Below are 24,910 nucleotides of genomic sequence, written 5' to 3'. Positions count from 1 at the left end.
ATAAAGAAAGTTACAGATTTGGATGATTCGGTTTTTTAAAAGCTGATTTCAGATAAATGAACAAGACATTTATTTAACAGAAACTAAGACAATCATAAAGGAAAAAACCAAAGTCATCTTTATAAAAAAGATGCCAATTTGCAAAAAATATTTAAAAATGAACTGGAAACAAACAAAAAGTCTAAAAAGTATCTCTTTTAATAATATATATATATATATATATATATATATATATATATATATATATATAATCTAAATAAAAAAAATAATAAGATAAGTTAAATAATAAATAATTAATTTAATAAAAAACAATAATTATAACGATGTTAAAAAAAATCAAAAAGCAAAAAAAAAAAAAAGATTAAATAGATGTGACGGAGTGGTTTTTTTTAAGATATAATGGATTTTTTTTCTAAGAAACGTCTTTCTAAAGCTGCAGGGTGCATAACGTGAAAGAAGAGCGGAAAGCGTTCGCACACATAGGAACACAACACCTGTCCTATGGGAATGGGGGTGCAGGATAGGAGTGGGGAAAGAGACCCTCCATTCTCTCTTCTGTTTTGATTGGTCAGGTTTTTTTTTCAGTTTTTTAATAATCATTAAATTATATACAGACTAAAAAATTATAAAAAATATATCAAAATTCATAGTTTTTATTTCCCTACAAAATAAGTATAATGTTTGTATAAAATACTTTTTAAAAAAAAATAGTAAAAGATAGAAAGGTGACCATTTCCTATGTTTTGGTGAAGGAAATACTGAGTGAAAGAAAGGCTGACATGACAGGCAAAAAATGAAAGATTGTTCCTATACATACCTCGGATCTAATTATGTGGACATATATTTGCCACATAGATGTCACCTCAATTAGGTTTGTTGATGTTAGTTGTAAAAAAAATAATGAGTTTTCAGATAAAATGTCGAAAATGTACGCGATTCTAGTCTCATTTCTAAACCTAGTCTCAGTTCTAAACAAAATAAGAGATGTTAGATATCGAATTTAAATTTCTCGACCATAATAAAGTAGTGGAAATTCCTAAATGATTTAAATTTCATAAATATGCATGAAAAAAAAATGAAGGACAAAACAAACAGCATTGTAAAGTTTCCTTTACTGGCTAATTAAGATAGGAAATGGCACTTTTACATATGAGATGCTTTTCTTAATTTCAAACCAGGTTCAGTCTCAATCTCCTCGGCTGCAAAGAAAACAATAAAATTAGTTCATTATTTCCCACTTACAAAAAAAAGACTTAATAGCAAACGGGTTATGTAAAGTGATTGCATGATTCATGTCAATTGCATAAAACTGTAAAAAGGTGAAAGATTATTGAATGAATTGGTAAAAAAAAGTGAAATATTTTTATATAAATTGGTAAAAGGGTGAAACATTGCTATATTATGAAGGTACAACTACTTTTCCAAATGAATAGTAATATTGCTCCAATAATACAATTACTCATATTCATTAGACAAACTATCTTAGGGCTATTTTAGATGGTGAGGATTTGGAGGCATTCACGTCATTTGCACATAAAAGAAGTTATAGGAGGAGGGCATATGTCAATAGGAGAAAAGTTGTAATCTTTTCTCTTAATTTGTGCAAAAGACGTTAATACCCTTCTCATCGTTAAAATAATACCATTTAAACAAAGTCAAAGTGGTTGGCAATTTTATGCACAAATATATGATACTTACATATTTTCTTGCGACTTCTTTGAGAAACTTTTTTGGAGAATCCAAATATTCAACACAATCATTCTTAATGATTGAAGCAAGTTCTTCTTCCCCAGCACTTTCAAAATTTCTTATCATAATCGTTAAAGTCAACTCATCAGGTACACAACCTGATGCCTTCATCAACTTATATGCTTCCATTGCCCTCTCTATCATTTCCACTTTCAGATATGCTCCAATTAACTCTGTATAGACTCGTGTATTGGGTTTTAAGCCTTCTTTAATAAGCTCACAGAAAAGATTTTCTACTGTAATTATTAGTTTCTTCTTTCCAAACATCAACATCAAGTCACCATATAGAGATTGATCTGGTTCGTACCATGCTTCCTTCCTCATAAATTCAAACACCTGATACCTGATTGCATTTCAGATAAGATTCAACCTTGAAATCATACAGATAAATCCAAATTGAAAAGTAGAAGCCAATTTCAGAGAGGAGTTAAGTCGATGAACAAAGCGAATTCATTAAAATTGAAGAAAGTTTTGATAATTATATGAAATGATATGACACATAGAAACAAGAAAGTTGAAGTTCGAATTTTACTAGAGAAGTCAAAGGGGCGTACCTTTAGAGCAAGGTCTAAGTGTTGTTGCCTCTGTAATTCGGAGAAAGCATCCAACAAATCATCTTTTAAGAGACGAGTGAGTTTGGATTCGAATACTTGGTCTAGTTTAGATGGGTTTCTGGCAGCTAATTTGAGAGATTGAACTGCTTGTATTGCTTCTGTAGACAAAACCCCATCACTACGCCTTCTCGCCCTCAAGGGTTTTCTCAAGCCACAGGTTATTGTTGTTGCATATCTCACTTGAATTTTATGAATTCTTATGGGGTCCAAAGCCGTTGGTAGATATTGGATTCTCAGTGAGGAAGAACCCATGTTCGTCTGCATATACAAGGTTTAGGGTTTTTGGCTGAGAGTACCGGTGTACTGCTACGATTTTAGAGGATTGCAAATGCAACCGCTTGAAAAGTTAGATGGCTAAAATAGTTGGCAAGCTAAAGGACGAATGGTTTTTTTTTTTTTTTCAATAGTAAAGGTGTTAAACACAAGGTATGGGCTTCTCGTTTTTGCTATTGCCGACCTAAACATGCCTTGACGGCGTGGTAACAGGGGAACACCGTCCCCCTTCTCGTTTCTTCTCGTTGTGGCATGCATCGTTGTGATGAGAACGAGACAAAATATCATTTTCCACTCATAAGATTTCTTTCTTTTCTCTCTCTCTTTCTCTCTATTTCTTAACCTACGTTATAACATTGAACATCATTTCCTATCTAAATGGTGTGGTGTTAAAGGTGATGTGTTATGGTGAGGTGTTAATTTTTTGGTGTCATAACACCCACCCATACCGAATGCTCTTAGCTATGTGTATTAATGATAAAGGTTTTATATATAAATTTTTTTAATTTCAATATAAAAATAAGAACTTCTTAATAATAGCCATCTTAAAATTAAAAATAACATAAAATTAAAAATTACATTTTAGAAATCTTAAAAATTAAAAATAACATTAAATTAAACATTTAGACCAGCTAATGTTTTAGTATTTGGATGAACGGCTAGAAAACATGCATGTGTGGATCTAATATGGGTTTCTCCTCTTGTGGGCTTTGGAAATGGGGTTTTCACTGTGGGGTAAACTGTTTTAAAAGTTGCATCAATCAAAGTAGCAAAACATGAGAAAGCGTGCATGAAAAATCAACACATGTTTATACCCTTTGCATTTGATACTTTCGGTTTCCTTGCCTCAGAAGTTGTGGAGCTAATCAATAAAGTCCAACAGGTCATGCATAGTAATGTTATGACTTCAAGATCAATAGATGTTGTTTCTAAAAGAATTAGCTTTACAATCCAAAAAGGGGTTGTAGCACAGTTTGTTACTCGTTTACTTGTTACGTCTGTGTAAAACTTTCTTCTTTATTTAATATACTTGGCTTTAAAAAAAATAAAAATTAAAAATTACATTAAAACCCCAAAAAAAGAAAAAAAAAAGTCAAAATAATAATAATAATAATAATAATAATAATAATAACTAGAAAAAAAAAACATAACATCGAGATTTCAATTGCGTTTTAGATTATATTTTTTCCGAACTTTAGTCGCTTCTTGATCTTCGGGGTCGAGATGTCTCGCGTCTTGCAGTAACAACGAATATTTGTGAGTCGGATCGTTTCAACCATATGTTTCTCCAAAGTTGTATTCAATTATACCAATTGTGTCATCATTTCATCCGATCTAGTTGACCGCTCGATTCCGACCAATGAATTTGAAGATGTCGTTTTTCCTTTTCCTCTTACTCGAGCTTTTGTTTTATCCTTTCCCATGAGAGGAGGAGGCAGACGTATTTCTTCGATGTTGTCGTTATCATCATTAAGATTAACGCCTATGTGATCATCTGATAACACTTGTTGTGAGCTCGAATATGAAGATGTTCAACATTTTTTTGGCGGATTAGCAATGTGTAACATCCCGATTCTCAGGTATGAGATTTAATAATTTTAAAAGGCAAATTTCCCTTGAACTCATTGAGTTGATGGCCTCAACTCGACGTGTTGGTGAGGAAAACTCGACGAGTTGGTGGTTGAATAAGAAATCCTAATTTTTAGGGTGTTGCACCCTATTTAAAAGCCTTAAACCATTTGGGTGGCCTCCTTATCAGTCTCCTCTGTCCAGAAAACCCAAGTTCGTGTATCCTCTTCCATATTTGTGTGCGTGTGAGCTTGAAGAGTGAATTCTTGGTGTTCTTTTGAAGAAGCTTGAAGTTTGAAGTGGTTTGTGTGGAAAAAAGGTTATAGATCCAGAACCTACTCTCTTGTGGCAGTCATTTTGAGGTATAAAGTCGACACCTTGCTCATCTATTGCTTAGATCTATTCCTTGGTAGTTTATTGTCATTTTTGGCTCATTTTTGGGTTTGTTCTTGGTTTAAGTATTCCATGAAGTGATCACTTCAGATCTGGACGTTTTGTAGCCTCTTGGGGCTTAAAGTTTCAAGCTTTATCTGGATCTAGGCCTCCTTCATGCTTTAGGTCCCTTATTAGGCCTTCTTTGAGGGTTTTAGCCTCTTTGTGTTATGCATGGACGTAAAGTTAGCAACTTTACATGGTTTTTTAGCCCTTGGGTACCAGATCTACATTCTAAAGTGTTAGACTTAATGTCACACCCCCGGCCGAGGTGGCGGAACATGTCGGGTTGTGCGACTAAGTTCATGGATCACAGATAAATTGAATATACAGCACAAGTACAACAATAAACAAAACAACATTTCATTACATGTTTATGTTTTCATACATGGTTCTTACAGATAGTAATAAAATAATAATACGAGTTTGCCTTAACAGTTAGGCATAACAGTTCAAAAGTAGAAAATTAAAGTACTTGCGAGCCATGTTTTCCATCGTCTGAGTGTGCCCGAAATTTCACTGATTTCCTGAGAATACATGTATTTTGAAAGTCAACACGAGGTTGGTGAGAGTCACAGGTTTTCTGCTAGCCGCAGTAATAATACTTTCAAAAGTCCAAGAGTATATATATATATATATATATATATATATATATATATATATATATATATATATATATATATATATATATTGTATAATGATAGTTGAAACAATGCTTGTCATGAGTCTTTAAAAGCTAAAAATTAATTTTATAAATAAATTTATGCTTTTGAAGAAAATGTGTTTGTAATAACTTCATGAAGGTTTAAACATATCCATTGTATAAGTAACCACTATACTTAAAAACATTTCTAAAAGCAACCAAACCTATGGTTGTAGTGAAAAAGTGAGAGAGATTCGTGTTAATGTTTTTAGTGAGTTCTATAATCGAGCTATAGACGAAAGGTACCCCTCCCTACGACGCTTCATTGGACATCGTAGTAACGATCGTAGACACATATCACCTGCTTCGATTGATCAGTCGATGGTTATAGCTAGCAACTGCAGGTGGGGTTGTCAACCCTATATAGATCTATATATATGTAACTCGCTCCGAAGATTAACGATTATAGCAGTGTGGGGCAGGCTAAGTGATTAAACTCAGCTAATGAATAGTAGCATCTCACTCAAAAACCATTAACGCAAAGTTTGTGAATAACTCTCAGCCCTAACTTAATTATAGATAAGTACCGGGCATAATGAAACTCGTAGTATAGTATTTGTAAAGTCGAGTATGGTTGACGTATTTATAAAAGTATAAATTACTCGCTTTTATGGAGATATGTATTTTAACATAATGGTATTGTTCAAGTGTGTAATGCCTAGTATTCAGATATGGAAGTCTTTACAACTTTTAAAATTGTAGCATGTATATCATATAAGGCATATGTATTTGCATAATAAATACTATTTAGCACATGTATTCTCCCCCAAGAATAAATAAAATATTGAAAAGGGGCCGTAACTCTCACCTTATCGAGTGGTAAACGAGTAGTTCTGAAGACCAGAATGTATTGTCGTGAGGTCGTGATCTCCGGGATTAGTTCGATTTCCTAGAAATTCGATATATATTAATATTTGGACGTGATTAAGTATTATAACAATTTCTTGAATAATTCCCTAACTTTTGCCAATTTAAAATTTATAATTATTTTAAATAAATTTTAAAATTTAATTTATTATTTTTCCGCAAGTTTTTAAATACCAAAATTAATTTATTTGAAATCAACTTTAAAATTTCTAATATATACGTATAAACATTGTTCATTTAATTTTGTATTTAAAGTTTGATTTGTTTTGAAAAGATTTGTTCAGTTTAGGGTATGTTCTAAATATTTTGATTAAACTTTCATTGTTTAACAACTAGATTTGAGATAATTCTAAATATGGAGGGACTAATAATGGACAATTTCAAAGTTGAGGGATCATATCTATTTAAATGGAATGCATGTTTGTATAGTGTCGATCAATTACACAGGAGGTGTTAACCTCCTGTGTTCACTCGAATTCCATGCATAAACAAAGGAAAAGAATTACGCATGATTTTATGGTTCTTTGGTTGTTTATTATGATCGACAATGAGAAGGAAATAAATATACAAGGTGGTGACGGTAGGGACTTACAGTGGCAGCAACACAGCAGTGGCAAAAAGAGAAGGTGGTTTGTTCGTCGGTGGTGGCAGGAGGGTCCCCGACAGCCTCCTGCTGCCTTCTGTTGCGTCTTCTTCCCGAGAAAAAGAGAGGGGAGGGTGGAGAGACTCTCGGTGGTTGAAATCAGGAGCAAACCATGGTTGAAGGAGGTGTTTGATATTAGTGGCAGTGGGTGGTGGTGTAAGGAAAGAGAAGAGAGGGAGAGATTAAGAGAGGGAGTGATAGAGAGAAGAAGAACCGATTAGTTTGTGAGGATTCAGGTGAAGTAAAGCCCTCTATTTATAGTATAAGTCTACACACACATGCTTACTAATGGCCATACCTTCAACTGTTTATGTACTTTTGGTGATACTTGCAAACCAAGATGAAGAGTGAGGTAGAGGAGAAGCACGTGGGAAGCTGGAAGGAGATCAGATTTTTGGAGTCCATCACACCATGGGGGCCCCACATGGAGTTATACCTCCACTTCATGTCCCAAAACATGCGAAAACGGGTTCCTTGGGATTCGTGCATCGAATATTTTTTTTTTTGAAAGGACTTTTAGATAGAGTATAATTCAAGGATTCCAGAACATCAAACAGATTAATTTTTGGAGTTACGGATCTCCGGGAAATTGCGTTTGAAGTTTTGCGTCTTAACGGTTGGCGGTGTCCGTTTTCGCGACTTTCATAAATATTTTCGTAAAAATTATTTCGAGTGTGAAATTAAATAATATACTATATCTTGAATCCAAAAACGCTCTCAGAAATCCCGTTGGCAAAGCGTAAGTGCCTCAACGGAACGTTTTTGTTTACGCGATTAAAGAATAAAAGTATTTTACTGTCCGTTTTTCTTAAAGCGGTTGTATCTTTTGCATACAAACTCCGTTTTGGACGTTCTTTATATTTTTGGAAATGGGGGAACATGTACTATCATATTTTTGTGTTTATTTTGCTCAAAAATGATTAATGTTAAATTTCAGTTTTCAGACGCATTAGTCAGCGCTGCAGTTGAGCGGTTTGATTTGGTTACCAGTTTACACGTTTGGGCATAAAAATATCATCAAATATTATATAATAATTGAAATTAACTCATTTATATTTCATTAGATGCAGTTAAAGCTGAATAAATTAATTACAAATAGATTTGCCGTAATTTAGTCGTTTGAAATCTAGGCCCTAAATTTCGGGATGTCACATTACCTCCCCGTTAAGAGAATTTCGTCCCGAAATTATTACATTCTTGGCTACTTTACACTAGTAGTTAGTTCTTTCACTGGTGGAGGGGGCATCATTGAATAAGTGTGGGTACTTTTGTTTCATTTGGTCCTCGCGTTCCCAAGTAAACTTTGGCCCTCTACGAGAGTTCCATCGGACTTTTACTATAGGTATGCGGTTTTGTTTAAGTCTTTTAATTTCCCGATCCATAATCTCCACTGGTTCCTCCACGAAGTGAAGCTTTGTGTTGACCTGGATTTCATCGAGTGGTACCACCAAATTTTCATCGGCTAGGCACTTTTTGAGATTACACACGTGGAAGGTATCGTGAACCTTGTTGAGCTCTTGAGGTAGCTTGAGCTTATAAGCTACCGGACCAACTCTTGCTAGGATCTCAAAGGGTCCAATGTAGCGTGGGTTTAGCTTTCCTCTTTTTCCGAATCTAATGACACCCTTCCATGGGGCAACTTTTAGTAGGACTCGGTCTCCTACTTTGAATTCCAATGGTTTGCGTCTGTTGTCAGCATAACTCTTTTGCCGACTACGTGCTGCTTTTAGCCGTTCTTTTATCTGAACAATCTTTTCTGTTGTCTCCTGAATGATTTCAGGTCCAGTGAATAGTGTATCTCTAATATGTTTTCCTGCTAGTTGGGTATCTCCAACCTCTGCCCAACATAATGGTGAACGACATTTGCGCCCATACAAGACCTCGAATGGAGCGGTCTTTATACTACTGTGATAGTTATTGTTGTAAGAGAACTCAACTAATGGCAAGTGAGTATCCCATGCGTTACCAAAGTCTATCACACAAGCGCGGAGCATATCTTCCAGAGTTTGTATTGTCCTTTCGCTCTGGCCATCCGTTTGGGGATGATATGCTGTACTCATGTCGAGTTTTGTGCCTAGGGATCTTTGCAGTGATTGCCAAAATCTGGAAGTGAATCTACTATCTCGGTCCGAGATGATAGATATTGGCACACCGTGTAGTCTGACTATCTCCTTGAGATAAGTTCTGGTGAGTTTTTCCATCTTATCAGTTTCCTTGATGGCTAAGAAGTGAGCGGACTTGGTCAAACGGTCAACCACTACCCATATGGTATCGTAACCGCTTGATGTCTTGGGCAACTTTGTTATAAAGTCCATTGTTATTTGCTCCCACTTCCATTCTGGAATTGATGGTTGTTGTAGCAGGCCAGACGGTTTCTGGTACTCCGCCTTGACCTTGGAGCAGGTCAAACACTTACCAACATAAGTGGCAATTTCTGCCTTCATATTGGGCCACCAATAATGCTTCTTGAGATCGAGATACATCTTGTCTGATCCGGGATGTATTGAGTATCTTGACTTGTGAGCTTCATTTAAAACCAAATCTCTGACTTCTCCAAATCTTGGAGTCCAAATTCGGTTCATGAAGTATCGCGTTCCATCATCTCTGAGGTCGAACTGTTTGTCCATGCCTCGTAGGTTTTCTTCCATGATGTTTTCAGGTTTAAGTGCTTCTAGCTGAGCATCACGAATTTGAATAGTAAGGTTCGAGTGGATGGTTAGGGTTAGAGCCTTTACACGAAGAGGTTTTGCTCGTTCCTTCCTGCTTAAGGCATCTGCCACAACGTTTGCTTTACCGGGATGATAACGAATTTCGCATTCATAATCATTTAGTAATTCGACCCATCTCCGTTGTCTCATATTGAGCTCTTTTTGATCAAAAATGTGTTGGAGGCTCTTGTGGTCTGTGAATACAATGCACTTTGTCCCGTATAGATAGTGTCTCCAAATCTTCAGAGAAAATATTACGGCTCCCAACTCTAAGTCATGGGTAGTGTAGTTTGTCTCATTTGGCTTCAGTTGTCGGGATGCATATGAAATAACCTTATTCCTCTGCATTAGTACACACCCTAACCCTTGACGTGAGGCATCACAGTATACTACAAAGTCTTCTGTTCCTTCAGGAAGAGACAAAATCGGTGCACTGCATAACAATTGCTTCAATTTTCGGAAGGCAGACTCTTGACTGTCTCCCCAGTCGAACTTTTTGTCTTTCTGGGTTAGTGCGGTGAGGGGCTTGGCTATTTTGGAGAAGTTCTCGATAAATCTCCGATAATAGCCTGCAAGCCCTAAGAACTGGCGTACTTCGGTTGGTGTTGTTGGTGCTTTCCAATTCTTGACAGCTTCAATCTTTGCGGGATCGACATGAATCCCTTTACTGCTGACCACATGACCGAGGAAATGAACTTCGTTAATCCAGAACTCACACTTAGAAAACTTTGCATAAAGTTTTTCTTTTCTTAGCAGTTCTAGAATTAAACGCAAGTGCTGGCCATGTTCTTCCTTGGTTTGTGAGTATATTAATATGTCATCGATGAAGACAATCACGAATTTGTCCAAGTAGGGTTTACACACCCGATTCATAAGGTCCATGAATACGGCAGGTGCGTTGGTCAGTCCAAATGGCATCACTAGAAACTCATAGTGACCGTATCTAGTTCGGAATGCCGTCTTTGGGATATCTGCTTCTTGAACTCTAAGTTGATGATAGCCGGATCGTAGGTCGATCTTTGAGTAGTAACAGGATCCTTGTAGTTGGTCGAACAGGTCATCGATCCTCAGGAGTGGATACCGGTTTTTGATAGTGAGCTTGTTCAACTCTCGATAGTCGATGCACATCCTAAACGAACCATCCTTCTTTTTGACAAACAATACCGGGGCTCCCCATGGAGAGAAGCTTGGCCGAATAAAGCCTTTGTCGAGAAGTTCTTGAAGTTGACTGGATAGTTCTTGCATTTCCGATGGAGCCAGGCGATAAGGAGACCGTGCCACTGGTGCTGCACCCGGGATAAGGTCGATTCGAAATTCAACCTGTCTGATAGGAGGTACTCCAGGTAGGTCTTTTGGAAATACGTCTGGGTAGTCACACACTTGTGGTATGTCTTTGATTTCCTTACCCTTGCCTTGCGTATCCACCACGTGGGCCAAGAAAGCGTAGCATCTCTTCTGCAAATACTTCCTTGCCTTCATGCAAGTAATGACTCGTAGGTTTTTCCCTGCCTTGTCTCCATAAATCACAAGGACTTCATCGTTTGGTAAGGGTAATCGTACAGCTTTTTCATAACATAGAATCTCCGCTCGATGGGCTGATAACCAATCCATTCCGATGATTACATCGAAACTTCCAATGGTTATGGGCATTAAGTCGACAGGGAACACGTGATTATTCAGGGTGAGAAGGCAGTTGGTGAGTATTTCTAAGGTGATTTCTATTTGACCATTGGCTACTTCTACCATGTAAGCATTATTGAGTTTGCATGATTTATGATTAATCATTTTTCTAAATTTGTGGGAAATAAAACTCTTATCAGCACCAGTGTCAAATAATACAGAGGCATAAATATTGTCGATAGGAAACGTACCAGTAACCACAGTTGGTTCCTGGCGTGCATCTCCCGCACCTATCACAAACGCCCTTCCTTGACCACCCTGTCTCTTCAGCTTAGGACAATCTTTCCTAAAATGTCCCGGTTGGTTGCACTCGAAGCAGGTTCGACTTTCTCTTGCGGTAGTAGTCGAGGCTGTGTTTCTTGGGTTCTTTTTGCAAAATTTGACGGTATGACCGCTTAATTTGCAGTTGCTACATATCCTGCAGTCTCCAACATGATGATAATTACACTTAAGGCAGCGAGGTAGAGTTCCAGCGTAGGGTTTTACTAGAGGTGGAGTGGTTGTGACTGCAGCATACACCGTTACAGGCTCTGGGTTTCGCTTACGGTGTTTGAAGTTCCCTTTTGGCTTTCCCTGGAACTTTCTCTTAGAATTCCCAGTTTGGTTCTTTTCTTTTACGGGGGCCATGGTGCCTTGTCGGATACATTGTTCAGTCAACTCATAGGCCAGTTGCTTGGCACTATCAAAAGTTGAGGGTCTGGATGCAGTAACCAGACCTTGGACTGGCGATGCTAATCCCCAAATGTATCTCTCAGTCTTCTTGTCTTCTGAAGGTACCATTCCGGGACAAAGAGTTGCAAGGTCTTCGAATCGGGAGGTATAAGCAGCTACCTCTGATCCTTGCATGGTTAGGTTCCAGAGTTCTTGTTCTAATGCCTGAATCTCCTGCCGTGGGCAATACACTTTAGTCATCATTAGTTTCAGCTGTTCCCATCCCATGGCATAGGCTTCCGCAATTCCCACGGTCTTGGCATGGTTGTTCCACCAAGTTAAGGCAGCATCCATCAGTGTGCAGGTAGCGTACTTAACCCTGCAGTCATCCGGGCAAGAGCTGATGTGGAAGACAACTTCAATCTTTTCTATCCATCGGGATAGGCCAACAGCTCCTTCAGTTCCGTAGAAGGATCGGGGTTTACAACCCATGAATTCTTTGTATGAGCAGTGTTTGGGATTTCTTTGGGCAACTACAGGAGTACCACTTCCGCTATTTCCAGTATTCCCGTTTCGAGCTGCCTCATAAGTCGCCAAGGCCGTAGCAATCCCTTGTGCAAGCATGTTCTGCATCATGGTGGGATCCATCTGGAAATTTTGGTGGTTATTTGTAGCACTTGGGGCTTCTTCAGGGTCTAGAGTTTCTTCTGTTGTTTGAGTTATCTCTGGAGCACTTCTCCTGTTAGTTCGGGGAGTCGGTGGTGGACGAACTCGTGGTTCTTTTCATCGAGGCATTATCCTAATACGTTAGATAAGTAAGTTAATTTTTTTTTAAACCATATAGTTATAATGTGTGTGTATTTTGTATTTGTTCAACTTGTTTTTCTTGCGAAACCAGAAAATGAAAGCTTTTCCTGATATATAGAGTTTTGCAAGCAATACATAATAAATACAAACATTTAACAAAATACTGAAACATTGTCATTAGAACTGCTTGTTTTGGTTACAAAGTTTTAACTATATAAGGTTAGAAATAGAAAAGCTTTTCAAAAGAGCTATTACAAACCAGGCAGTGATAAACACTTGCAATACAAAAGCTATTCCTCAAAAGTCCTAACCTTATTCTAGGACACAAGCTGTCCTAGATATCTACCTCCTAAATCGAGTCATCACATAGAGGACAAAGTCCTCGAACTGGTCCAAGATGTAGCGTCGTTCCTGTGCAGAGATAACCAACTGATTTCGCTGCGCAGCAAGCTCGCTCTCCATGATCTGAATCCGATAGTTCTGTGCTCTAACCTGAGCACTCAAGGCATTCACTGCATCGTGATCAGCACCCGAGAGATGATATAATATCTGGATCGCATCAGAATTCTCCTTCTCCTCTTCCTCGAGTGTCTCAACTCGATGGTCGAGGGAAGTAGAGCCTGGACCTCTCACAAACTGCTCTAAGGATCTAATCCTATCCTCGGTCTGATCAATCTGAGTCATCAAGCGAGGTATCGGATCATCCTCAGGATTAAACCTGAGTGGTGCTCGTGAAGATTCACTAACCTCAAACCGTGGTGGTAGATCAGTAGCATCCCTCCTGCTAAGGAGGTCTGTGAGCCAAGATGGCTCACTGGGTCGATTACGTTTCCCTAATAGACCACTAGTGGGTCGGGAAACCTGAGCAGCTGGGTCCAAGTGGTAAATAGGAGATATAGTAGTTCCTGGGGTCCTCATCATACAAGGGCCCTTGCCGCGCAGAAGGTACGGCTAGTAGTAGGGTCTCGGTGGTGAGATTGGTGGGGTAAGGGGAGTAGGTTCCTCTTCGGAGAGGTCTCCCTCATCCTCTGCAGGACCATCATCATCAGTCTCTTGGGCATCCTGAAATATGCCCTCATTCTCGAGCTCCTCCTCATCGGGATCCTCCTCAGGATCCTCTTCGGGATCCTCCTCAGGATCCTCTTCGGGATCCTCCTCCTCAAGACCGTCCTGGGGAAAGTACGGATCCCCCGCTAAATGTAGTGGATGTGGATGCAAAGGAACTCCAAATGGCTCATCAGGATCCTCAAGTCGAAACCAGTCATCAGGGTTATCCGGTAGTCCAGCCATCTACATAAAAGGGTTTCAAGCGGGTTAGTAAATTTGTATATATTTTTTTTTCATAAGAGTTTTAAGGTTGATAAAAGGATTCTAAGGTATTAAGCTTCAGCAACGAATCTGATGGATATTCTTCAACTTCTAAAACTCTCAACCGTTGTAGCTTGTCAAACTCCTTGCTCAAGGTTGGTTGTGCACCGGCCCGACCATAAATAACATAGGCGCGCGTTCCAGGTTTATTTGTGGTATGGCTTATGTACGATACTAACCTTTAATTGAGGCGTTTGACCTAAAGGGTTGAGTTGGTAGTTTTAGTTGAAGGGATGTTTAGAATTTTTATTAAGTGTTCTCATCGTGGGTTAGGGTATATATATCAACTCTTACATATTAAGGTTGGTGGGGTTTGTAGTATTATTAATCTTTGTTTTGTACTTCCCAACTACCATACCGTAAGTAGTCGGGAAGTAGTTTTATTATTGATAATAGTTTTATAAGAAGCTAGTTGCTATAGTTGTATTCCTCTTTCGAGGATACGAGTTCTCTATAGCCAATTTAGCTCTGATACCAATCTGTCACACCCCCGGCCGAGGCGGCGGAACATGCCGGGCTGTGCGACTAAGTTAATGGATCACAGATAAATTAAATATACAGCACAAGTACAACAATAAACAAAACAACATTTCATTACATGTTTATGTTTTCATACATGGTTCTTACAGATAGTAATAAAATAATAATACGAGTTTGCCTTAACAATTAGTCATAACAGTTCAAAAGTAGAAAATTAAAGTACTTGCGAGCCATGTTTTCCATCGTCTGAGTGTGCCCGAAATTTCACTGATTTCCTGAGAATACATGTATTTTGAAAGTCAACACGAGGTTGGTGAGAGTCACAGGTTTTCTGCTAGCCGTAGTAATAATACTTTCAAAAGTCCAAGAGTATATATATATATATATATATATATATATATATATATATATATATATATATATATATATTTTGTATAATGATAGTTGAAACAATGCTTGTCATGAGTCTTTAAAAGCTAAAAATTAATTTTATAAATAAATTTATGCTTTTGAAGAAAATGTGTTTGTAATAACTTCATGAAGGTTTAAACATATCCATTGTATAAGTAACCACTATACTTAAAAACATTTCTAAAAGCAACCAAACCTATGGTTGTAGTGAAAAAGTGAGAGAGATTCGTGTTAATGTTTTTAGTGAGTTCTATAATCGAGCTATAGACGAAAGGTACCCCTCCCTACGACGCTTCATTGGACATCGTAGTAACGATCGTAGACACATATCACCTGCTTCGATTGATCAATCGATGGTTGTAGCTAGCAACCGCAGGTGGGGTTGTCAACCCTATATAGATCTATATATATGTAACTCGCTCCGAAGATTAACGATTATAGCAGTGTGGGGCAGGCTAAGTGATTAAACCCAGCTAATGAATAGTAGCGTCTCACTCAAAAACCATTAACGCAAAGTTTGTGAATAACTCTCAGCCCTAACTTAATTATAAATAAGTACCGGGCATAATGAAACTCGTAGTATAGTATTTGTAAAGTCGAGTATGGTTGACGTATTTATAAAAGTATAAATTGCTCGCTTTTATGGAGATATGTATTTTAACATAATGATATTGTTCAAGTGTGTAATGCCTAGTATTCAGAAATGGAAGTCTTTACAACTTTTAAAATTATAGCATGTATATCATATAAGGCATATGTATTTGCATAATAACTACTATTTAGCACATGTATTCTCCCCCAAGAATAAATAAAATATTGAAAAGGGGCCGTAACTCTCACCTTATCGAGTGGTAAACGAGTAGTTCTGAAGACCAGAATGTATTGCCGTGAGGTCGTGATCTCCGGGATTAGTTCGATTTCCTAGAAATTCGATATATATTAATATTTGGACGTGATTAAGTATTATAACAATTTCTTGAATAATTCCCTAACTTTTGCCAATTTAAAATTTATAATTATTTTAAATAAATTTTAAAATTTAATTTATTATTTTTCCGCAAGTTTTTAAATAACCAAAATTAATTTATTTGAAATCAACTTTAAAATTTCTAATATATACGTATAAACATTGTTCATTTAATTTTGTATTTAAAGTTTGATTTGTTTTGAAAAGATTTGTTCAGTTTAGGGTATGTTTTAAATATTTTGATTAAACTTTCATTGTTTAACAACTAGATTTGAGATAATTCTAAATATGGAGGGACTAATAATGGACAATTTCAAAGTTGAGGGATCATATCTATTTAAATGGAATGCATGTTTGTATAGTGTCGATCAATTACACAGGAGGTGTTAACCTCCTGTGTTCACTCGAATTCCATGCATAAACAAAGGAAAAGAATTACGCATGATTTTATGGTTCTTTGGTTGTTTATTATGATCGACAATGAGAAGGAAATAAATATACAAGGTGGTGACGGTAGGGACTTACAGTGGCAGCAACACAGCAGTGGCAAAAAGAGAAGGTGGTTTGTTCGTCGGTGGTGGCAGGAGGGTCCCCGACAGCCTCCTGCTGCCTTCTGTTGCGTCTTCTTCCCGAGAAAAAGAGAGGGGAGGGTGGAGAGACTCTCGGTGGTTGAAATCAGGAGCAAACCATGGTTGAAGGAGGTGTTTGATATTAGTGGCAGTGGGTGGTGGTGTAAGGAAAGAGAAGAGAGGGAGAGATTAAGAGAGGGAGTGATAGAGAGAAGAAGAACCGATTAGTTTGTGAGGATTCAGGTGAAGTAAAGCCCTCTATTTATAGTATAAGTCTACACACACATGCTTACTAATGGCCATACCTTCAACTGTTTATGTACTTTTGGTGATACTTGCAAACCAAGATGAAGAGTGAGGTAGAGGAGAAGCACGTAGGAAGCTGGAAGGAGATCAGATTTTTGGAGTCCATCACACCATGGGGGCCCCACATGGAGTTATACCTCCACTTCATGTCCCAAAACATGCGAAAACGGGTTCCTTGGGATTCGTGCATCGAATATTTTTTTTTTGAAAGGACTTTTAGATAGAGTATAATTCAAGGATTCCAGAACATCAAACGGATTAATTTTTGGAGTTACGGATCTCCGGGAAATTGCGTTTGAAGTTTTGCGTCTTAACGGTTGGCGGTGTCCGTTTTCGCGACTTTCATAAATATTTTCGTAAAAATTATTTCGAGTGTGAAATTAAATAATATACTATATCCTGAATCCAAAAACGCTCTCAGAAATCCCGTTGGCAAAGCGTAAGTGCCTCAACGGAACGTTTTTGTTTACGCGATTAAAGAATAAAAGTATTTTACTGTCCGTTTTTCTTAAAGCGGTTGTATCTTTTGCATACAAACTCCGTTTTGGACGTTCTTTATATTTTTGGAAATGGGGGAACATGTACTATCATATTTTTGTGTTTATTTTGCTCAAAAATGATTAATGTTAAATTTCAGTTTTCAGACGCATTAGTCAGCGCTGCAGTTGAGCGGTTTGATTTGGTTACCAGTTTACACGTTTGGGCATAAAAATATCATCAAATATTATATAATAATTGAAATTAACTCATTTATATTTCATTAGATGCAGTTAAAGCTGAATAAATTAATTACAAATAGATTTGCCGTAATTTAGTCGTTTGAAATCTAGGCCCTAAATTTCGGGATGTCACACTTAATGAAATAAGACCGAATATGTTAAGATGGGAAAACTCGACGAGTTGTCTAGCCAACTCGACGAGTTGGCTGGGGTTTTCCCGATTCTCAAATTATTGAAGGAACTCGACGAGTTGGGTCAACATGTATTGTTGACCTTGACTGTTGACTTTGACTTTGACCATGGTTGACTAAGTTTGACTTTTGAGGGCATTTTGGGTATTTTGAGGATTTGATGGGTTGGTCATGATGGTTGTAGGTTTTGAGTTGGGAGCTGAGATTCGGAGTTAGATCTTATAAGTTCATCTACTTGTGAGGTAAGTCTTCCTCACTATAGTTTCGGGTCGAAGGCACCAAGGGCGGCCCATTGGTTTGATAACCTGATATTGTTGAGATGTTGAGTATGATATATTTATGCATGCTAGTCTTGCTATGCTAGTCTGGTAGATCTATAGGACTACCTGTGAATTGCATGTTATCTGTTTATGATATTATTTGTTATATGTCGACATATTGTGTGGGTTGGGTTGAGGTTGTACTGATTTGTGTTGTAGCCAACAAACCCTGGAGCATGCCAAATTTGAGCTGAGGGCCAGGGAGGGCATGCCAGACTCATACTGAGGACTCATGAGCATTCCAGATACGAGTCGGGCATGCCAAACTCGTACTGAGGGCTTAGCGATATTCAGTCTGTTGACTGACCAGGCCGGGGAGCAAGCCAGGCATAAGTTGTGGGCCTATGAGGCAAGCAAAACTTATGTTGTGGGCTCAAGGGTAATCCAGTCTATAAAGTTGTGGACCCATTGCATGTTGTTATTATATTGTGTTATTTGTTATGTATTGGTATTTTGGGGGAAACTCACTAAGCTTTAGGCTTACAGTTGTTGGATTATGTTTCAAGTACTTTTGAGGATCGCAGGAAGGCGAAGGCATGATCGTGCACCTCCTCATGTTTTATTTCATGATTTTGGGATTTCTCTTATATGCATCTTATTTTGGAAACAGTTTGTGTGACAACTCGACATTTTCATTCGGTCAAACCCTAAAAGTCAATCACTTCGATTTATAGGTCAATTACATTATTACTTATTTTTTAGCAAATTTAAAGTTTGTTTGATTATTTTAATATTATTCTTTAAACGAGCGGGTGAAAGAAAGTGTCGTCTCGGGTTTTGAAATTTGAAAACCGCAAACACCTCGTGTCTTAGAAGTTCACGACCAAACTTTTATGTTTGGGTCGAAGAATCATCCAAAAACCGTGAACTCATGCATAAGCATGAGTTTACTCCTCAAACTAGTCACTTTTCATTTTTTCACCCTAAAAGAGTAAACTCAAAAACCCTCTCAAGTATCATCCAAGTTTTGTTCAATATCTTCAATCTAGTAAGTGTTCCTAGGCCTTTCAAGTTAGTATATCACTTAATATAGTGATTGTACATCCTTTAATCCATCCATTTTTGTGTTTTGATTAGTTTTCCAAAAACACCAAGAACACACACTAAGTGTTCTTGGACTTTTAGCTCAATTCAAGCTTCCTTATAGTAAGTACTTCCATCCTTGAGTCTTATTAAGCTTGTATTACATGTTAGCATCAAAGAAAAGTCCCAAGAACACCAAGATAAAGGTGTTCACGGTTTTGGGAGGTCCCAAAACCGTAAACACCAAGATTAAGTGTAAAGTGGTGCCTTAGGGTGCCTAGATGCTTCACCATGCCTTAGGGACTTGTCTAGATTCATCCTTGATGAGTTTATCACACAAAAAGCACCTAAACCTTACATTTTTATGTGTTTACGGTTTGGGGATCTCCCAAAACCATAAACACCCCAAAAGGTGTATAAAAGTCCTATAAAAGTTCCATGGTTATTCCTTATGTCTAAATCTAACCTAGACTATTGCCATGATTGAGCTAAGGACTTGAAAACCCCCAAATACCAAACTTATGGGTTTAAGGTAGTAAACTCATGAGTTTAAGGTAGTAAACTCATGGAGAAATGGTCCTTAGACCGTAAACTCCATTTAGGAGTGTTTTGTCACAACACTTCCTAAGGCTTAAACATGAAGTAGGAATGTCACAACTAGAAATTTTTGTGCCTTGCAACTACAACACTTAAGCCAAATTATGAATCAAAGACATGAGAGCATGTATGATGCATACTCTATAACAACAGAATTTCAATCAAACACCTCATACAAGCATTTCAATGTAGTCATTAAGCAATTGGAGACCCTAGAAGTTCTTGTTTAAGTCCATTATGGACTAGGACTTCCTTATTGGGCCCAATGGACCAATAAGCTTCCAATTTGACTACCTTGGGCTTAGAACTCTTAAATGGGCTCCAATTGGACCCATTTCCATTTAATTCAATATTTTGGGCCATATTGGGCCTAGAATGAAATATATTAATTATATGAACCATTTTGGACCATAATTAACCTAATCTAGCCTAATAAAGCATAAAAATCACATTTATATTTTTATAGGGCCAAAAATCATTCAACCTAACTATAACATGGGCTTAAGGGCAAAAAGCCCAAAAACCTCCTCTTACCCTCCCCATTCTCGGCCCAAGCCCAAGAGAAAGAGGAGTTGACTTTGTGAGTGACACCTCACCATTATTCATGCGACATCCATGCATGAGAACTCAAGCATCCATGCACTCACATACTTCCAAGCTTAGCCACTCTTTTCTCCTTCTCTCTCTCTTGCTCTCGGTCGATTTCAAGCACACACACACACATTTCACTCATTTTTCTCTCAAGAAAACTCCCTCATATCTCCTCTATATTTTCGAGATCTAAGGAGCTTTCAAGAAGATATCTCCACAAATTCTTCATCTAAGGTAAGATCAAGTTGGGATCTATGATCTAGGTTCTTTGTTTTATCAAAATCTTCTTCTAATCCATGTAAAAATCATGATCACTCTCTTAGAAACCCTCTAAGTTCGAGATCTCCAAGGAAGGTTGCTAAGGCCGAATTTTCTTCTCATTTTCTTCCAAAAACCGAAACCACACCCAAAGGTGAGCTTCATACCCCCTCTTTTTCGGTTTTTATAAGTTTTGTGGGGGAGAATACAAGAAAATGTGTAGATCTATGAGTATATGTATGCCTTGTATGATTTTTATGCTTATATGTATGATCTTATGTGATTGTGATGTTTATACTAGCCAAAAAGAACCTAAAAATCGAGATCTACAATATGATGAATGAAATAAGTATAACTTATACCATTTCACACTAATCAAGTCTAGAAAAATAACCAAGTTGGTTAATATGAACATTTTTTGGACTTAAAACCATTTTTGGGCTCAAAATGCTAAAAATACAAAACTAAAGGGCCCAAAACGACAATATATGAATTCTGAAGGTTGAGATTAGTCTAAACAGTTTCTAATGTGTATTTTCTGAATATCAACACTTTTGAGGGGTTAAAAATATGAATTTTAAACATAATGGGCCAAAATGGGCTTTTCGGCCCAATAAAGCCCCATATTGTGAAAATTTTGATTTGGAGGGGCTGAAACTGCACATTTATGTAAAACAGTGGATTTCTAGTGTACCAAGTCCATTTCAAGGGTCAAAAATGCTTTTCAAATTAAAAAGGGACCAAAGATGCAAAAATTTTCCTTTTTGGGCCAAAATTGTAAAAGTTGCGAAAATGGAGGTTTCAACCGAGAAAATTTCATTTTTGAAGGACTTAAGCTGTTTATCAAGTAAATTTGTGCTAAAATGTCTTTCCAACAAGTTTTGATACTAAAGTGTCAAGAAAAATAGTTTAAGGACTAAAATGGAAATTCTTTTATACACAAAGGGTTAAAAGTGTAAATTTTATCCAAGAAAGGGCTTAAAAACTCTAATTCTTAAAACAACAAATCCCTTAAGATAAAAATACTAGTACTACGTCTACCAGCGAAACGTAATAATAAATACACTTTCAACACTAAAATCGTTATCAAACGAATTGATTCGGTCTCGAATCAATAACGAATCAAAAATAAATAAACGATGGTACTTCAATACACACGTGGAAAATTCACGAGAAGTCAATACACCATCTTTGGGCTCAAAAGTTTCAAATCGTGCTTGTTGGGCCTAGCTAGCCCAATGACATGATCTTTAGGCCCAAAGGAAACGCGCTTACATGTTATTGGGCCTTATATGACCTAGTTTCGTGTAAAAGGACTTTCAATAGCTTTATTGTGCTGTTGGGCCCCAAGGGTCCTTTGGTACTGCTAGCAAAGTCAAGAAGTCAAATGCGAGTCGGGCCAAGGGCCTTTCGCATTCACGATAGCCTTGAACGACTCATGGAAATAATGGGGGCTTCGTACCCTCTTTTCTCCTCGGTTGTGGGGCTATGAGAAGTCAGGGTGGTTGGATTAAGTGAGTAGTATGGACGACGCCTAAGGAATCGTTTGTAAAGTTGTAAACTAGTCATTTTCATTAATGCGTGATTATAATGACTCACAACCCGTAATTAATCCAATGTCACCTGGAATTATCGAAAACGTCGTATCGGAATAATACTAACTCAGCTACGTAATTTAATGTATTGGGAAAACATCGGGTTTTCCTGGGAAATTCAACGCTCTTAACTATGTGATATATACAAAGTTTAACAATTGTTCACATTCATAATAATCAACAAGCATACTTACGGATCTTCACACTTTTTCCTATATACAACATTTCTTTTTAGAAAATATCGGATTTTCTGTGGTTTTCAAAATTATACAAATCATTTCTTTTCAAACCTTACTTATGAACTCACCAACATTTCATATGTTGACGTTTTTCCAAAGTATTTGTATTCTCAGGTAACAGGTAAATCGAAGGAAAAATGTACCCAGTGATGTCATGTTGTTTGTTTAATTAGTATCGAACAATTTACGTTTTGGAAATGTAATGTTTTGAAACAATGTACTAAATGTGAACAATACCGGTTGTAATATTTCAATGCATGGTGATGAATGATGTTATGTTTCATGTATATTCATTGTGATGGTATTCAATTGAGTCACGATAGCCCTCGGACGTTTCCGCCGTCTGGTTCGGGGGTGTGACAAGGAATGCTTGGAATAGCTTAAAAGACTTCAAAACAACAAATGGTTAAAAGGTTAGGAGTTTACGACCGTAAACTCAAGGGGTGTTGGTCTTTAGGGAGTAAACTCATTTTAGGAGTGTTCCTTGTACCCCAAACACACTAGCCTTTCCCTACAACACTTAGATGCACTCCTTAACACTTATAACACTTATACCAAGTGTTTGTCATGTCCTAGAGTGTCTTGACTTGTTTATTGGTTGTTTAAAGACTATTTGTTTATATACATATGTCTTTATATGTTAGTAGGATCTTTGTGCATGTCTAAGTCTTCACTTGACACCAAGCACTTATCCGACACTTCCTTCCGATCCACTTGCAACAGGTGAGTTCATACCCCTTAATCAATGTTTTAAATGATTTTAAAATGCTTTAATGGGGGGGGGGGGGGGAATACAAGTAGAAAACAACATGTTATTAAATCAATCATAGATATTTATAACTGTGTTTCCATCCAACTGATTTCACATGCTTCAAAATGTGATGTATGAAATGGTTTTCTATCTTAAAAATACCATGTTATCAAAAGTATTACGTTTGAAATGTTTATTAAAATGACATCAAGTCATTGTTATTTATTGTTCAAAACTCTTAGATGTCATAAAAAACCATTTCTTTTACCTTCTTGAACCAAACTATATCTATATAATTATGTTCTTATATATGTATTAATATTATAGTTTTCATCCTTCATTTAGTTTTCCCACACTCTTGTGTAGCAAGGGTGTATAAACCTGCTTGGACAATCAATTACCTTCTTATTAACTATTATAGGGACAGTTAGGAGATACAAAACAATATTCCTATTACAAGGAATTACACCAGAGTCAGTTCATTCATGAGTCTATACTATACATTACATGTTACATGAATACGTCTACATAGATACGCTTACATGAATACCTTTACATAGATACATTTACCTGTATACACTTACATGGATACTTGTACCTAGATTCACTAGGATGATTTACTAGTACATTATGTGTAGATTGTCCTGCCTATCCCAGTTCAACGGGATATCTAGACGGGACTAACCATTCTGAAACCCACCTGTTAGCAACAGTGGTAGATGAACATCTACGGATGCCTACGATTATTACTTATATTAGGGGTACCTTTACGGGACTAACCATTCCTTTGGCCTACTGTTCGCTACAGAGGTAAATGACTATCTACAGATGCCTACAGTTAATACTTATACTAGGAGTACCTTTACGGGACTAACCCTTCCTTAAACCTGTTGTAGCTACAGAGGAAAATTGAACAATCTACGGATGTTCAAAGGTTATACATGTCGCTATTCGCGATGTCGTGTTAATCCTAATACAAAAGGATAACACTTACATGGTTATATTTTTCCTATTACCTTATTTTGTGATACATTCACATAAACGATGAGTTAAACTAAGTACTCTTAGTAATAGTCAAAAAGAAGGAAAACCATCTTTGTTATAGTAAAACATACGAGTCTTGGTAGAAGACTACTTACAAAACACACGAGTCTTGGTAGAAGACTACTTACAAAACACACGAGTCTTGGTAGAAGACTACTTACAAAACATACGAGTCTTGGTAGAAGACTACCTTCAAAACATTCAGGTCTTGGTAGAAGGCTACTCTTTATACTAATAGAAATCATAGGGATTTGCTAGAGTATTCAAACGCTTCCAACTGATTTCAAACAGTTCACACTTATACAGTCTTTTTCCAAAGATTTACAAGTCATTACTTTACAGTTTTACAAATCAAAGACACATTAATACTTATGAATTCACCAGCTTTACGCTGATACTCGCTTTCAAAATAACTTGTATTCTCAGGTCACCAGTTAGACAGGTACGATGGCCAGATTTTGAGAAGACGGAGCACAGACAAGACTTGTCTTTTATTTTGATTACATATTTTGGTGTCTTGTTACAATTACATATTTCGGGAATCTCGGGAGTAAAATCGACCCTCGGGACTTGAGCAAAAAGACCAGAGCTTCGGGTTTGAACGGGCACGGAAATCGAGGCAAGATCGTGACAGAAAGGAGAGAAATGGGGTGAATTTCCAGGAACCCTCGCATTTCTATTTATAGGGGGTCTGAGAAGCCTCGGTACGCGGGGCGTACGCTCGTACGCAGCACGTACGCGTACGTCATGCATGAGCGAGTCCTCGACTGCCTCGGCTTCGTATG

The 24,910-nt window shown here is 37.3% G+C and overlaps 1 protein-coding gene across 1 annotated transcript; it reads right to left on the bottom strand.

Annotated features, from left to right (window-relative positions):
• Nucleotides 1–985: 985 nt before the first annotated feature.
• On the bottom strand, nt 986–2,747 carry LOC111883237 (pentatricopeptide repeat-containing protein At1g62350). The gene is made up of 3 exons (XM_023879579.3): nt 2,304–2,747; nt 1,699–2,085; nt 986–1,199 (listed from the first exon to the last, which is right to left on the bottom strand). Exons 1-3 carry the CDS (start codon nt 2,625–2,627, stop codon nt 1,170–1,172), a joined length of 741 nt encoding a protein of 246 aa, XP_023735347.1. The 5' UTR covers nt 2,628–2,747; the 3' UTR covers nt 986–1,169.
• Nucleotides 2,748–24,910: the final 22,163 nt, after the last annotated feature.

Source organism: Lactuca sativa, chromosome 3, assembly GCF_002870075.4.
Source record: "Lactuca sativa cultivar Salinas chromosome 3, Lsat_Salinas_v11, whole genome shotgun sequence".
Classification (NCBI taxonomy): Eukaryota; Viridiplantae; Streptophyta; class Magnoliopsida; order Asterales; family Asteraceae; genus Lactuca; species Lactuca sativa.
The sequence above is the reverse complement of the archived record's forward strand: the minus strand, read 5'-3'. Positions and strand labels throughout refer to the sequence as shown.

Excerpts from the sequence above, each read along its gene's own strand:
- LOC111883237 (XM_023879579.3), bottom strand. The coding sequence starts at position 2,627 with ATGCAGACGAACATGGGTTCTTCCTCACTGAGAATCCAATATCTACCA. Across the intron at positions 2,086-2,303 it reads ACTTAGACCTTGCTCTAAAG|GTGTTTGAATTTATGAGGAA; the intron begins GTACGCCCCTTT and ends ATCAGGTATCAG. Across the intron at positions 1,200-1,698 it reads AAGAAGTCGCAAGAAAATAT|CCGAGGAGATTGAGACTGAA; the intron begins GTAAGTATCATA and ends TTTTCTTTGCAG.